General features: G+C 36.1%; 3 protein-coding genes across 8 annotated transcripts; 2 read left to right on the forward strand and 1 right to left on the reverse strand.

Annotated features, from left to right (window-relative positions):
• Window positions 1-195: 195 nt before the first annotated feature.
• exd (PBX homeobox extradenticle) lies at window positions 196-3,924 on the forward strand. Of its 2 annotated transcripts, none has more exons than XM_017180995.3 (5): window positions 196-354; window positions 1,030-1,298; window positions 1,388-1,706; window positions 1,772-2,030; window positions 2,097-3,924. In XM_017180995.3, exons 2-5 carry the CDS (start codon window positions 1,034-1,036, stop codon window positions 2,382-2,384), a joined length of 1,131 nt encoding a protein of 376 aa, XP_017036484.1. In that variant the 5' UTR covers window positions 196-354; window positions 1,030-1,033; the 3' UTR covers window positions 2,385-3,924. The 2 variants fall into 2 exon arrangements, with proteins under 2 accessions (XP_017036484.1, XP_017036486.1); XM_017180997.3 differs by having other exon boundaries at window positions 200-354; window positions 1,014-1,298.
• A 1,685-nt stretch (window positions 3,925-5,609) lies between these two features.
• Window positions 5,610-8,849, reverse strand: UBL3 (ubiquitin like 3). Of its 3 annotated transcripts, none has more exons than XM_070288362.1 (5): window positions 8,667-8,849; window positions 7,592-8,597; window positions 6,938-7,046; window positions 6,677-6,841; window positions 5,610-5,983 (listed from the first exon to the last, which is right to left on the reverse strand). In XM_070288362.1, exons 2-5 carry the CDS (start codon window positions 8,117-8,119, stop codon window positions 5,919-5,921), a joined length of 867 nt encoding a protein of 288 aa, XP_070144463.1. In that variant the 5' UTR covers window positions 8,120-8,597; window positions 8,667-8,849; the 3' UTR covers window positions 5,610-5,918. The 3 variants fall into 3 exon arrangements, with proteins under 3 accessions (XP_070144463.1, XP_017036508.1, XP_017036507.1); XM_017181019.2 differs by having other exon boundaries at window positions 8,729-8,842; XM_017181018.2 differs by having other exon boundaries at window positions 7,592-8,849.
• Window positions 8,850-9,786: 937 nt separating this feature from the next.
• Window positions 9,787-12,962, forward strand: CycD (cyclin D). Of its 3 annotated transcripts, none has more exons than XM_017181016.3 (6): window positions 9,787-10,012; window positions 10,702-11,358; window positions 11,426-11,647; window positions 11,734-11,908; window positions 11,967-12,112; window positions 12,169-12,962. In XM_017181016.3, exons 2-6 carry the CDS (start codon window positions 10,735-10,737, stop codon window positions 12,529-12,531), a joined length of 1,530 nt encoding a protein of 509 aa, XP_017036505.1. In that variant the 5' UTR covers window positions 9,787-10,012; window positions 10,702-10,734; the 3' UTR covers window positions 12,532-12,962. The 3 variants fall into 3 exon arrangements, with proteins under 3 accessions (XP_017036505.1, XP_070144541.1, XP_070144542.1); XM_070288440.1 differs by having other exon boundaries at window positions 9,787-9,976; XM_070288441.1 differs by having other exon boundaries at window positions 9,797-9,914.
• The last annotated feature ends 1,796 nt before the right edge of the window (window positions 12,963-14,758 follow it).

A 14,758-nucleotide genomic window follows, 5' to 3' on the forward strand; every position in this document is an offset into this window, starting at 1 on the left:
TAAAGACGAGCTGATTTTTCGAAAATGCGCGTTTGAAAAAAACCGCCGCTCGGCGAGGCGAGTGAGATTTGGCGCTGCCAGATCTGACAAAGTTATCTGATCTGGCATCGTTTTGAAATTCAGAATGACCAATGGAAAAATATCAAAAAATGTCAAATAATATCGCGATATTTTGATATCAACCCTGCTTTCATATCGATTTTTTTTCTGCGTATACATAACACAGTTTTTAGTTGCATCCGAAAAAAGATTGAAATACCAGCGACAAAGGCTTAAACTAAACTTAAACAGTGCCAATAGCTTTATTGGGTTATTACGCGAACACTTAAAACCCGGATCGCATTGGAAAAAGGTGTAAGTCCGCAATTGAAGCGCACACAATTACTGATATACATATTTTAAGATGAAAATATTGATGTACCTGTGAATGTATATATGTATGTACAACAAAATACAAACAACAAAGGTAGTGGCGTTTCATGCTCAGTCTTTGGACTAAAAGAAATATATTTAAGGCATCGGCAGACCCACATGTATTGAAATGTACATGTGTGGTACATGTGTTTATTAATTGACGTGTGTATGCATGTATATACACATGTGCAGGTGTATGCATGTTCGTACATAACTGAATATGTATGTATGTGGTGCAGTCGCAGTCAATTTTTGTAAATTTAATATTTAGTCTAAAGGAGATGGATTTCTGCAGATAGAAATTGTACAAGGGACAAGTGTGTTTCATATCTTAGCCCCTTGAAATACACACATGAAAAGGTTTAGATACACATATTTCTAGTGCTTCCTAGTAATAATAGTCGAAAGAGCAGTATTTTCTTGCATTAAAAAGTGAAATACAATTAAAAAACGGATTGTAACTGCTCAATAATAGTTAAATTCAGTTCATTTTGTTATGTTGTGTTTTTTAATAATTATACATGCAACATTAGAAAATGAAGAAATCATAGAAAACAAGCTTTTATGATTCTTTCCTGACTAACTATATAATTTAATAGAAATTATTATTTACAGCGGCATGGAGGATCCCAATCGGATGTTGGCCCACACTGGTGGCATGATGGCACCACAGGGCTATGGTCTGTCCGGTCAGGATGATGGTCAAAACACTGGCAGCGAGAACGAGGTGCGCAAGCAAAAGGATATTGGCGAGATATTGCAGCAAATCATGAGCATTTCGGAGCAGTCGCTGGACGAGGCGCAGGCTAGAAAGCATACGCTCAACTGTCATCGCATGAAGCCGGCCCTGTTCTCGGTGCTGTGCGAAATTAAAGAGAAGACCGGTATGTACTTATTGCTTAGAAATTCGAAATTAGAATTTGCTTATCGTTTTCATACAAAATACTTACATATTACCCGATTTTATTTACAGTCCTTTCAATTCGCAACACCCAGGAGGAGGAGCCACCAGATCCGCAACTCATGCGCTTGGACAACATGCTGATTGCCGAGGGCGTGGCAGGACCAGAAAAGGGCGGCGGTGGCGCAGCAGCAGCTTCTGCTGCGGCGGCTAGTCAGGGCGGATCTCTGTCAATAGATGGGGCTGATAATGCCATAGAGCATTCCGACTACCGTGCCAAGCTGGCGCAGATTCGCCAGATATACCATCAGGAATTGGAAAAGTACGAGCAGGCATGCAACGAGTTTACCACTCACGTTATGAACCTCTTGCGCGAACAGAGTCGCACCAGGTAAGAGATTCCCCCGAGCCAAGGAAATCGAAAGGTTAGTGCATACAAGTCGTTTTTTTTTGTAGACCCATTACACCGAAGGAGATCGAACGCATGGTGCAGATCATACACAAAAAGTTCAGCTCCATACAAATGCAGCTGAAGCAGTCGACCTGCGAGGCAGTCATGATCCTTCGATCGCGCTTCCTGGACGCGCGTCGCAAGCGCCGCAACTTTAGCAAGCAGGCGTCGGAGATCCTCAACGAGTACTTCTACAGTCACTTGAGCAACCCCTATCCATCCGAGGAGGCCAAAGAGGAACTGGCACGAAAGTGCGGAATAACAGTTAGTGTTAAAGAAAAGTAATTCACTTATGGCAATGATCATCACACATCCCAATCCCAATCGCAGGTCTCTCAAGTGTCAAATTGGTTTGGCAACAAGCGAATTCGCTACAAGAAGAACATCGGCAAGGCCCAGGAGGAGGCCAACTTGTATGCTGCCAAGAAGGCTGCAGGCGCCTCGCCATACTCAATGGCCGGGCCGCCGAGTGGTACCACCACACCAATGATGTCACCCGCCCCACCGCAGGACTCAATGGGCTACCCGATGGGATCCGGCGGCTACGATCAGCAGCAGCCGTACGACAACAGCATGGGCGGCTACGATCCCAATCTCCACCAGGACCTAAGTCCCTGAGGATAGCACCATATAACAATATGCATACGTACATACATACATATTTTCTAATGACTGCTTGTGGTGTTGTTGTGCTACGTCCGTGCGTGTATGGTGTGAGTCTGTATTGACGACCAGGTTGGCAGTCTATCCAATAATGTATACGACTAAAATATATAATAATAATTAAATGCGCACCTCTTGAGCATTGGTACATGCATCCCGCTTACATTCAAATCGATTTCTATATTTACCTATATTTGTGGATATATACGTAAATTGCATATACCTATATAAACGTAGAGTAATTCAGGGCGTGGTGCAAATGTAGACCTATCTTTTTTTCGTTTTTATTATTAAAACAGTCACTTGTTTTTTTTTTTGTATTTTGAAATTGTAGCCGAGACATTCCTTTGGCAGCGAACAGGTCTTCCTGGCGAGCTACTTTGAAAGCCCAACAGCAGTAACTATAAATTATGTCCGATTCATCAGTAAGAAATTCAGTATAAATAATAAAATCAATATTTAATGTTTCATATATATTACTTGCCACTAATAATTATAATTTTATATTTACTTAATCGCTCCAAAAATAACTATTATTATTTTGAACAAAAAAATATCGCTCAAAAAGTAAGCATTAATTTTTGACCGATATTTTTCTCACTCAAAATAATGTTAATTATTTTTTGAGCGATCAAATAAAACTGAAAAATTAATAAATAAAAGTGGTATATAAATCTAGATTTCTGATTATCTTGAAAGAGCATCCAAATTGCGGCTTTTCCAAGTGGATGATTTTCATTATTTACGGTCCCTGGTATTAACAGCTTCATATTAGTTTACCCGTTTCAGCATGTTTGTAGTATTATATTTGACATAAAACGAGTATTTTTGATCAGATGTTGACCTTTAAGCAGGGAAACATTTGCACCACCTGGCTTGAATGACCTAAACTATTCAAAAAAATATAAAAAAAACAACAAAAAATAAGAAAAAAAAAACAAAAAATGAACAAACCATGATGTTTATTTGTGGCAACACAGTACAGCATGTATACGACAATGTTTACTAAAATCTGTATGAAATTTGAAACTTGAACATTATGAAATTTATCCAATGTATACGATGTATATGAAGTTTAACGGAACAACAACATGTCAGCAGAGTCAAAAAATCAATTATAATTATTCAGTAAAAACATTTAAGGCGATTGATGGTGCATTTTTCCTTCATTTCCAATGCTGTATTCAGTCACGAGTATTTCTTTTTATTTGTATAATCAAGCAAACGATAAAACTTCGAATAGGTGTGTCATACTTTTTGTTGCGCTTTTAAAACAAATTAAATGAATTTCTTAAACTACATACAACAACAGAAAAGTGAAAAGGTTCCCAGTTTCATATAAACAATAAACAACAAATAAATAATTGGTCTAATTTGTAAAACTTACATGCTAAATACATGAACAAATTCTTTCTATGTAACCCCGAAAAAATATATATTAATTTTAGCATTACGCGAATAACTTAATAAATAAGTACTATATATCATATAACAAGTGCTTTTATTCTATGCAAAAAAAGAAGAAATAACCTGGGAGCCAAGGATTCCAAAGATTCATGGGTGTTTCAGGGGTATTTCATCAGGGAAGATGGGAACTGGAGAGTACTGGATGGTTAGGCAGACAGCGAAGCCATCACAGGTTCTACTTATACCTATCTACCTTCTTTCCTGACGATGCCTGGATATGAATATATCATATCTCTCTCCAGGTGTGATCTAGTAAGTAATATCATCTGATTTTACCAATGACCTCGTGAAGAATGTTTTCGAAACTAAATACAGCGGGAATATGCGAAGCAAACGAGACACTTTTTAAAAACTTTTGTCGAGGCAAGACGGCAAAGTGTTGGTTCTTTTTTTTAAATGCCATATAATTACACAACTTTAAAACAGTTTTTTGTTTAATTTTGTATTTAAAAAATGTTTAGAGGTATAAAAATTATAATGAATCTGGTTGGTGTTCTGTTCAAACTGTCCACAGAATTATCCGATATCAAAGAAATATAATGCATTCGTTAAAAGGTAAGTGTCCCGAGGTACTTACATACGTGGCGTTTTTATTTTTAATATTTTGTACCGATTATTTATTTAAATTGGAAGTCAAAACCCCGAATTTCGACTAAAAAATTAAGTTAGTTTGTTAAACAAAAAATATTATAAAAATTAATATTAAACAAGTTATCTGCCGAATTTGAATACAAATTGGTCCAGTAGATTTTGAGACTTTCAAAATTGAACTTTTCAGGAGAGCGAATTTAACCTTTTAATACTCATACATTGTGTCAATTTTGCTTCTATCGATGTGGAATTTTGACAACATTTTCTTAAGATATTCAACATTAATGGGATAGCAGCAGCTACTCATGCCTTTTCCACTTCTCTGAATAACTCGAGGAGCACGCCCTGATTTGGTTGTGAGCTGCAAACCAGGGCACGTAATCATTTGAAGTGAAAAAATGAAAATAATTGTTTAATGATTATCTATTGATTTTAGTATATTTTGATTACCATTAATAATTATAATTTCATATTTACTTAATCGCTCAAAGAATAATTATTATTTTCACCAAAAGAAATAACGTTAAAAAAAACAATGATTATTTTTTCGCTAAAAACAATAATATATATTCTTTGGGCGATTAAATAAAACTCAAAAAAACAATAATTAAAATTGGTTAAATACATACAAATCTAGATTATCTTGAAATACCGTCCAAGTTGCAGCCACTTTTCCAAGTGGATGATTTTTTTGTTTGAAGAAAACATTGAGAAGAAACCAATAATCTCAGGACCACAAACAAACTTTGAGGGTATATGGGATTATTTATTTAGTATTGGCTTTAAGTTAGACTTTACAGAGAATATTTTAAAACTTAACAGAAGAAAACACTTAGGGTCTAATTAAATATGTGTGTATGTACAAAAAATAAGGTCTTGAATATCTAAATTGTGTGAACGAAAATCGATCTGGCTGGTGTACATAATAAGTATTACCGGATTTAATTATTCTGTTGAACGTACGCTTGAAATCAGCAAAGCAAACGGAAAAAGTATCTCTTTTGTGCGGTTAATTAGTTTTTCCTTCTATTTTTTACGTTTTGCTGTTTGTTTCCTTTTTTTTGTATTTTTTTTTACATTCGTGAATACATATTGTTTTTCTAATTAGCTTCTCAAGTCTGATTTCTAAAAATATGTAGCGTTTTATTCGTAAGTTATATTTTGTATATTACAAGGTATAATTTTGCAGTCTAGCAACTTTAATACAACATAGAGTATACGCATTTCGATGACGCCTTTAAATTCCTGTCTGTGTACATATTTAAAATACATATTGTATATACATAATTAGGTAAAGCGAGAAGCCTTGTGTTCATCGAGACATTCATGTTCATAGTTTAAATATACATTTAACTGCACAAAAAATGTAACTTTAGTTGGTTTTATTTTAAATTTATTTAAATATTACGCTAGTAGATAATAGTAATTTAGTTACAAAATACAGCAATTGGTTGAACAGCATCGTCCCGAACCGCCTTTACTGTTTTGTCTTTGATCTGTGAAAGAGGAATTTACAAATATTATATTTTTAGATTTTATAGATACTAAAAGCAAGAGTTCAGTTCAGTTGATGACGTTGACGTGTGATAAAGTTCTACAAATCCCATCCTCGAGATTCTCTATCCCTATCTCTCTCTCGCACTAAAACTTGGTATTTTCACATGGCAATTTTCTAGACGAACTAAGGTCATAACTAGGTTTCAACTCCATTCATTTTAATTCGGAACAATGTCCAGCGTATGTTTTAATTTTGAGTTTCGAATGTAAATATATACTGTTCTTTAATTTTTAACTATTTTAATGATGCATATAAATTGTGGGGAAAATCAAAACTTAAAAAATATATAACTAAGACAAAAACGCACTAAATTCGATTCGTAAAGCGCATTTGTTTTAGTTTTAATAAGGTTTATAAATTTGCATACTTAAATTTTTATAAATTCAATTTTTGGACAATTTTTGACTTTCTTGGAGCAAACTCAAGTTACTTTCATGTACAAAACTCCTTCTTCCACAACAAAAAAAAAAAAAAAAACCATTCTCATTCCAACGCTATTTTTGGGAATAAAGGTGTTTGGGCACCCGACAATTCTTTATAAATGAATAAATTAATTTAATTAATCGTTCCTCAATTCACGCAACTTTTCAACACACATTAAATATAAGCATTTGGTTTGATTTAAACATACCTTGTGAATTGGGTTCTGGCAAATTATCACGTGGCACTAAATGCATAACAGTCGTTTTGCCCAATGGAAGTCCCAGTGCTCCTAAGGTTACATTGCAATGAAGAAATCGCCCTTGGTAAATCAAACGCAAGATGTCCGCTTTTGATACAGCTTCTCGGGTCCAATCTAAAGATGTATGTATACGTGCATTAGTACTCATTTAACACCATATAATTAGTTTTATAATTCAATTCAATTAAAACTTTCACTAGATTTCCTCACCTTCGGGCCAATTATCGAATACTGTTTGTGCAATATCACCTGCGGAATCTGATGGGTTAAATATAAATTCTTTTGTTTTACCACTAACGAGAATTAGGCGTAGGTTAATCTGTAAATAGAGTATGAGTATTGTATGTTATTGAAATGAAAAATAGTTTAAATGTTGCAAAATTATTAACGAAATGCCCAAAAGTCTTACTAATACTAGAGTACTTGCCCAGCAGACAAAAACGTTCGTTTAGGGTTGAAAACGAATTAAAAGCGGACAAAAGGTCCAATTTAGACTCATAAACGATAATAAAGTGTATCACCTGTCATCAGTTTTGTAGCAGAAAATGCTATATTTTTCGGAATCCGAATAAGATTTAAGTTGCGGACCTTTTACGACATCATTCACTATTCTCGTCCGCTGTTCGCCCGTTTGCGCGTCCGTTTTTGAACGTTTAGCGAAACTAATGCTTAAAGTCAGACTCTTTTTCCGTATTTAATATCTTTAGCGGATATTTTTCAAATCCACCCGCTTAAAGCCCCCTTCTTTGTCTGCTGGGATGCTCAAACCTCACTCTCAATCCGTAATCCATAATTGGACTTAAGGACTCGCTTAATAGTTAATTCAAATAAAACCTAATCAAATCTTAATATTGAGAAACTCACTTTATCAGATGGAATCGTTCGGTGCATCTTCTGTGATGTTAATGGAGTTATGTTAGCCTTTATATTGCTACAGCAGTGCGATGAAACATCTGGTGGACTGAGGATGGACGCGGAGGCGTCATTGGCTAACGATGGCCCCGCCGCAGGCTCCGAAGATGTCATTGTTGTTGGTGAGTTTGGCAGGAGCTGAATCTGTTTCCCCTGATATCGCAAAGATGGTTGCTTCTTCACCAACGAGTACGACTTCCTTTGCTGGTGCACGGCTGCAATGGTGTCCGTGCAGTTGGTAGATGACGATGAGGACGGCAAAAGCGCTTGGGCTTGAGCAATGACAAAACTATTCTCAGTTACTAATGGTGACGTCGCCGACGACTGTGCATTAGAAGAAGAACCTTTGGCATTTTGCGACTTTCGCTGCTGCTTCTGCTGTTGACTAGCTACAATAGCCGTGGTAGTTTGTTCATGCTGATGCTGCTGAGGTGGAGTCGTTGGAGTTGTTGGTGTATCAATCGATGATGTAGACGACATGGCATCCAGTTTGAAGTGCTGTATCGAAATTACCTAGAATCCTCCGAGTTGCTTGCGTTTCTCTAGAGTATATGTAGCATTTGACACCAGTTGTAGTGAAGTTCGCTTTTAGTTAATATTCTTCTGACTGCGCAGTATCGTATTTCATAATAGCCAAGTTCCTCGGTTTGCAATTATCTGATCCCTTACGGCCAAAAGCCATCTTCTGGTAATTCCGATTGGATTTTGATTGTTTTCCGCTCAAGTTCTTTTGCAAGAGAGGCAGAAAAACCTTATTGGACACCTACAACCACAGAGGGCTCAGATGGTTTTTCTTCTTTTCAAGGACTTTTATTGTTTTTAAATCAATTATGGATTCCTCTGACGTTTGCACTACATTTGGCTTGTCCTTGCTGTGTTCGCTGGCAGGGAAAACGTCAATATTTTCTGCTGAATACTGCACATCAAAATGTTCTCTCAATATCTATTTTTCCCCGAGCTACATAAATAAAAAAGGACAAATTCACACATATATATATGCACGTACGTACATATGTACATATGTTACATATTAGATTGCCAATATATTTTCGAGTTCAGTTCGTGGGTCCATAGGTTTTTCGCACACACAGAGGTTTAACTGCATTCAACTGTGTATTCTACTATATTTGTGCATTTATTCTTGCCCGTGGTGACACGAAAATAGGTTTTTTATAACGACACGATTTACACTCATTAATTGGTAAATAGATATACATACTCATTGCAGTTACAAAATCAGTGTGGCCAGCAGCCGCGTACGTTTAGTACCAAATGCGACACCGTCACGGTGGAACGACTGGGATTTTTGGAGAATGTGAAATTCCACCGATTCCACCGTAAACAGCTGGTTTGTGTTTTTGTGTGTTGCTGAAGATTGGGATGACAGCCCTTTTAGCGAATTAAGTATACAAAAAGAATATAATAATATAATATACGATATAATATATGTTCTATACTGCATAATTTGTTTACTTTGTATTTTTATTATTTATAGTGTACATTAAAAATACCGTTCATCTTTGGCAGTGATCACGTAATCATATTTCGTATAAGTATATATATTTTTAATGTATATTACAACATTTTTTTGTTTTGTGTTTTTATCTTATTTTTTATTACTGAAGGAATACACTTGATTGTACACAGGTGTTTAAAAATCATCAAAAACGTAATAACGTAATAATATGAAAAGCCTCTCAATGTAAACACATTATATTTCCTACACCCAACAGCTGTTTGACATAATTATCATAGTAGTAAAAATACCTAATTTTTAAATTTCTTTCGAATTGCTTTGAAAAAATAACCAATAATTTAATGGTACTCATTGATTGAAAGCCTTAATTTTTCAAGTCTAAATCTAAAATGATCGCAATTATCTTCCTTTTCCACAACGTCCAGTGCGCAAGGTGTATAACGCGGCCGACAGCGGTTCTAAACTGATATTTCAGTAGGTTAATCGACAGAGCTCATATCGATGCTTTATCCATTAAACTCAGCTACAAAAATCACTTAAAAAATATAATAATAATAATAAATAAAATATAGTGATTACGATATTTGGGCAAAAAAGTTTCATGATATAAATATATAATTTCCGGAAAAAATATCGATATATTATCAACAGCCCTATTAATCGGCAGCTCATATCGATTATCCACGCCGGTTATTAAACGTGTGCGACTCAAAGTCTTTTTAATTATTTAATTGTAAAAATATTGCTTTTATCCAGATTGTGCTAGTTGCCGTTACAATAACATGATAATAGCCTAACGTATGTTGGCCGGTATTTTTACATTGCACTGATTTGGCCTGAATGTCGCCCTACCATGCAGAGTACGAATCGCAAATCTAACTGATCAAAACATATACGTATGTGTAAATTCCGTTTTTTCTTTTACACATTTAATGTATAATAGTCGCATTTATATGCTTGTGAAAAAGAAAAGAGACGATCGCAAATGCTTGGATCACATTTTGATCTGTGAAAACACGAAAAAGCCTAGTCTTCGGGTTTAGTTTACGTTTTTCATTTGATGCACGATCAACAGAAAAGGCTTGCACACACACACACACACACACACACACTTACATGCGTGTGTACATACGCACTTGTCATAACAGCAATAATAAAAGAACTGTGATCCAGCCAAAACAAAGGAGCACTTACAGTTGGCACACCGAATGCTCTTCGTGGACCTCATCGATTGTGCGAAACCCCAAAGGATAGTAGAGATATTGTACAAGATCAAGAGTAAACACAGTGCGTCAATAAATGGTGTGCATTGCCAAAAGAAACGATCGATTTCAGGTTGAAGTTCACAGGGTTATTCACATATGGACATGCGATTTCTGGCAAATCCTTGCATTTGATTTGATCGATCTTGCATAGAAACGTATTACTAGTGCCCGTAGACAGCATAAGTTTGTGTAAAATTATGGACGGTTGGGGATCCCTATGTCTTGTAGTTTTAGCTCTCAACATGACGCCTTCAAGTTTTAAAATTAATTTCATTTTCAAGTTAATGTTTAGTCTAATGCAATCTAATCTAAAATTCAAGGTTAAACGCCGGCCCCAATTGTCTCCAAGGACAATGGATCTTTTGTGTTCTGAGAGCATAGTTTATGAATCTGATTCGACCTTGTATCGCTTGAACACACATCAACAAAATATGGGTTTGGGGGCGCGAAGTGAACCCACCTCCAAGTGCTCCTCCTTCGGTGCTCCAACAAATAGTGATGTGGACGCCGATGTAGATACAGACGTCGACGCTGTGGAAAGTCCTGATAACTTGTCCCCCAATGCAGTTTTGTGCCAGATGAAGGACTATGTGTATATTTATGCATCCGTGGACGTAGACTCCTCAGCCACCACACCAAAAACTCAATCGCTGTTGCCGCCTCCTCCTCCTCCCCCTCCTCAACAGCAGCAACAACAACAATATGAACCTGCTGCAATGACACCATCTCTGCAAAGAGTTACCCATTCCACACAGGAAAGAACAGCATCACAGCAACATCATCTGGGCAAAGCGACTCCCGCAACAGTCAGCGTTAATATGGCCATCGGGGATCCCACATTTTTCACCGATCGATGTCTGGAAAATGCGCTGAAGGCTGAGGAGAAGCATAACCAAATTGTCGATACGTATTTCTTAACGGTCCAAAAGGATATAACGCCGGCCATGCGAAAAATTGTTGCCGAGTGGATGATGGAGGTGGGGGTCTATAACATCAAAATGCATTACAAATACATATTTAACGCTTATATGTATTGTTTTTCAGGTATGTGCAGAGGAGAAATGCCAGGAGGAAGTGGTCCTATTGGCTATAAATTACATGGACCGATTCCTGTCCAGCAAATCGGTGCGCAAAACCCATCTTCAGATTCTAGCTGCCGCCTGCCTCTTACTTGCTTCAAAGCTGCGCGAGCCCAGCTCGTACGCCCTGTCCGTGGACCTGCTGGTTGTTTATACGGACAACAGTATATACAAGGATGATTTGATCGTAAGTACTTCACCTGAGATGTCGGTTAATGCATTTTTAATTGTAATTATAATATATTTACATTCGACGTTATTTTTGCCTTTCAGAAGTGGGAGCTGTATGTGCTGAGCCGCTTGGGCTGGGACCTCTCCTCGGTGACTCCCCTAGACTTCCTTGAGCTCTTGTTAATGCGTTTGCCCATAAAACGGAAAAACTTCCCAGAGATAAATATTGGCAAGATACGGGGACATGCCCAGGCATTTATTTCGCTGGCAGCAAAAGGTAAGAACCTTGTGCTTTGTGTTCTTTAAATATTCACATTCCCTTTGTATTCCGAAAGAACATAAATTTGCCAAGTACTCGGCCAGCACTATAGCTGCATCAAGCATAGCGGCCTCCATGAATGGCCTCAAATGGCATCTGTGCTCCGGACACAACTTGCACTTTCTCTTGAGCCTGATGACGGACTTGACCAGCGTGGAGCAGGTAAGTGTACAGATTTAGGGGGAAATAACTGTGATTAATAATGCATATACGTTTAGGATCAGCTGCAGGATTGCATGCTGCATATGGAGGCCATTTTCAAGGAGCACAGCCAAAACTTGCAGCCGTTTATTGTGAGCATAGAGCCGCCCCCTCCCCCGCCGCCGACGCCGCCCCAACAGACATCAGCAGCACTATACTATCAAGGACGTTTGAAGATACACGAAGCGCATCAGTACCAGCAGCAGGAAAGGCCACCCAAAATTGTAATGGCATCCGACTCCGTGGAACAGCAGCACCAGCACCAACACCAGCATCAGCATCAGCAGCACTGCCTCAGGAATGCCCTGTCCTCCCGAAGAACACAAACGTGCAAAATGCAGGCGCAGGCTCAGAACGAACTTAAGGATGTGACATTTTGAGCGGCGATGCCAACGCTTTTGCTAAATCAAACGATATTTCACTAAGCTAGTTTTTACAAAGTCATTTAATTTTTAATGAAATAGATTTACCAGCTTTTTTTTTACTTTCTATGAAGGATTTACCAATGCGAATTCTTTTTTTATTCTTTAACGATACACTGTAATTAATTGTCGACCTTGAAACGGTTACATTATTCACCCATCCCATCCTATGGTTAATAAGAATGCGTATATATGAATATATATGTAAATTACTGGTAGATAAACAAAACACACACACACACACATGGGTATATACATAATTGAAGTAAATAAAACATAAAAACGAGACTGATTGTATACAGTAAAGCAAAAAAGTCCTAATTTCTGTACATATATAAGCCCCAACTCCCAGCTAGCGAGCTGAAATAAAACCTTTTGCATTTACATCACATCGAGTCGTACATTTTCTGCTTGAGCCTGACTGAGCGCACACTTTATTTTCAATTTACATTCCGTAGACACTCAAATTGGACCCTTCAGGCGATTTTTGTAAAAGTGGGTTGTTGTACAACAGTTTTGTTGTGTTTTAAATTTCAATACCTCCTTTAGGGTATTGTATAATTTCAGTCGGAAGGTAGAATGAGTCATTTCCGACCGATTTATAGGATCGGGTGTATGTTATTGATGCTGATTGGTGATTCAATTTGTTTGGCAAACTCAAAAACTAAAAAAAATCAATAACTTATTTGGTTTTTATAAGGCTAATAAATCTTCTAATTTCATTTTTTGCCAATTTTAACGATGTAACCGCTTATAAAATATTGAAAAAATTGTGCAATTTATATTGATTATTTTTGGAAAAAAAATTAAAAAAATTAATATATAAATTTAAAAAATTTAACGTAGTTTTGAGTTATATTAAATTGTTAATAAATCTCCATATTAAATATAACTTAAATATTTATCCATAATTTTATATAATTTTTGGGAGAATTAAATCTTAAAAAATCTATAAATCTAATTATAAAAATGTACAAAATTCAATTCTGAAAGCGTTTTTGTTTTAGTTTCAATAAGGTTAATAATTCTGCATACTCCATTTAAGGTTTTTTTTTTTTTATAAAGTGTTAAAGTCCCTTGGCATTTATTGTTTAAAAAATTCTTTAAAAATTACAGGTAGAAATTTCAGTAAAACTGAGTAAGCAGTTTTGTTAAGCGGAGAAAAAAAGCTCGCAAGAAAAAAGGCAAGCAGACAACGTTGCAGTAAGCAGACCTAGTTGCAGTGTCCCGCCAGAAACTTTTTTCGAAAAGCAGCTGAAGCTAGCAAATGCAACAACCTGAAGATGAACTTGGTTCAATTTAAATGGTTTGAACATCGACTTTTTCCGTTTACAATTCTGATTAGAAAATTACTTTGAAAATGTTGTAAGTTATAATATTTAACTTTAAATTTAAATTTATTAAAAAAAAAAATTATATGTTTTAGATTTATATAATTCAAAACAAACCAAATTATTTAAGAGACTTTAGATACTTTTAAAAATTAATTAAAATAATAAGATAAAAATGAAAAAATATATATATTTGGTAGAAGAATTTAAAGATTATTTAGACTTACACAGAGAATAATTTAGGAATTATTTAAAATTTAATATAAAATATCAAATAAAATGTATAATTAATGTATATTAATTATTAAATGAAAAATTATACATTTTTATAAAAAATAATATAAAATGATCACGAGTTATTATTGTTTGAACTTTAAAAGTTTCAAATAAATATTTTGAAAATTTTACTTAGATTTAAATTAAAGTGATTAAAATCGAAATAAATTATTAATTTGTAAATCTTGTACAACATTAAATTTAAAGTAATTTCTTTTGCCTGTTCCTCGCGAAACAATAATTTAGAAATCAATATTAATGCGAACTTATCAAGGCGTCTGCAATCTGCAATCTGCAGCCTCAACTCCTTTTTACTCGTAAATTGCAACTCTTTTCAGCGTGGCTAATCGCTGGCATCGGCGGCGAGGCTACGGACACTCTGGGGCTGGGCCATTGGATATATCATCGATTATGACGCGGAGGAAGTCCGCCCATTAATAATAGAAATTATGGGGCGTTCACAAGAGGTTGTCGTGACAGTCGCCTGACATTTATGCAACTTTATGAGGAGGACGGTCGAAGGGGAAGGGGAAGGGGAAGAGGAAGAAGGATACTACCCCGTCCGGCGACTGACAAGT

This window comes from Drosophila kikkawai, chromosome X, assembly GCF_030179895.1.
Source record: "Drosophila kikkawai strain 14028-0561.14 chromosome X, DkikHiC1v2, whole genome shotgun sequence".
Taxonomy (NCBI): Eukaryota; Metazoa; Arthropoda; class Insecta; order Diptera; family Drosophilidae; genus Drosophila; species Drosophila kikkawai.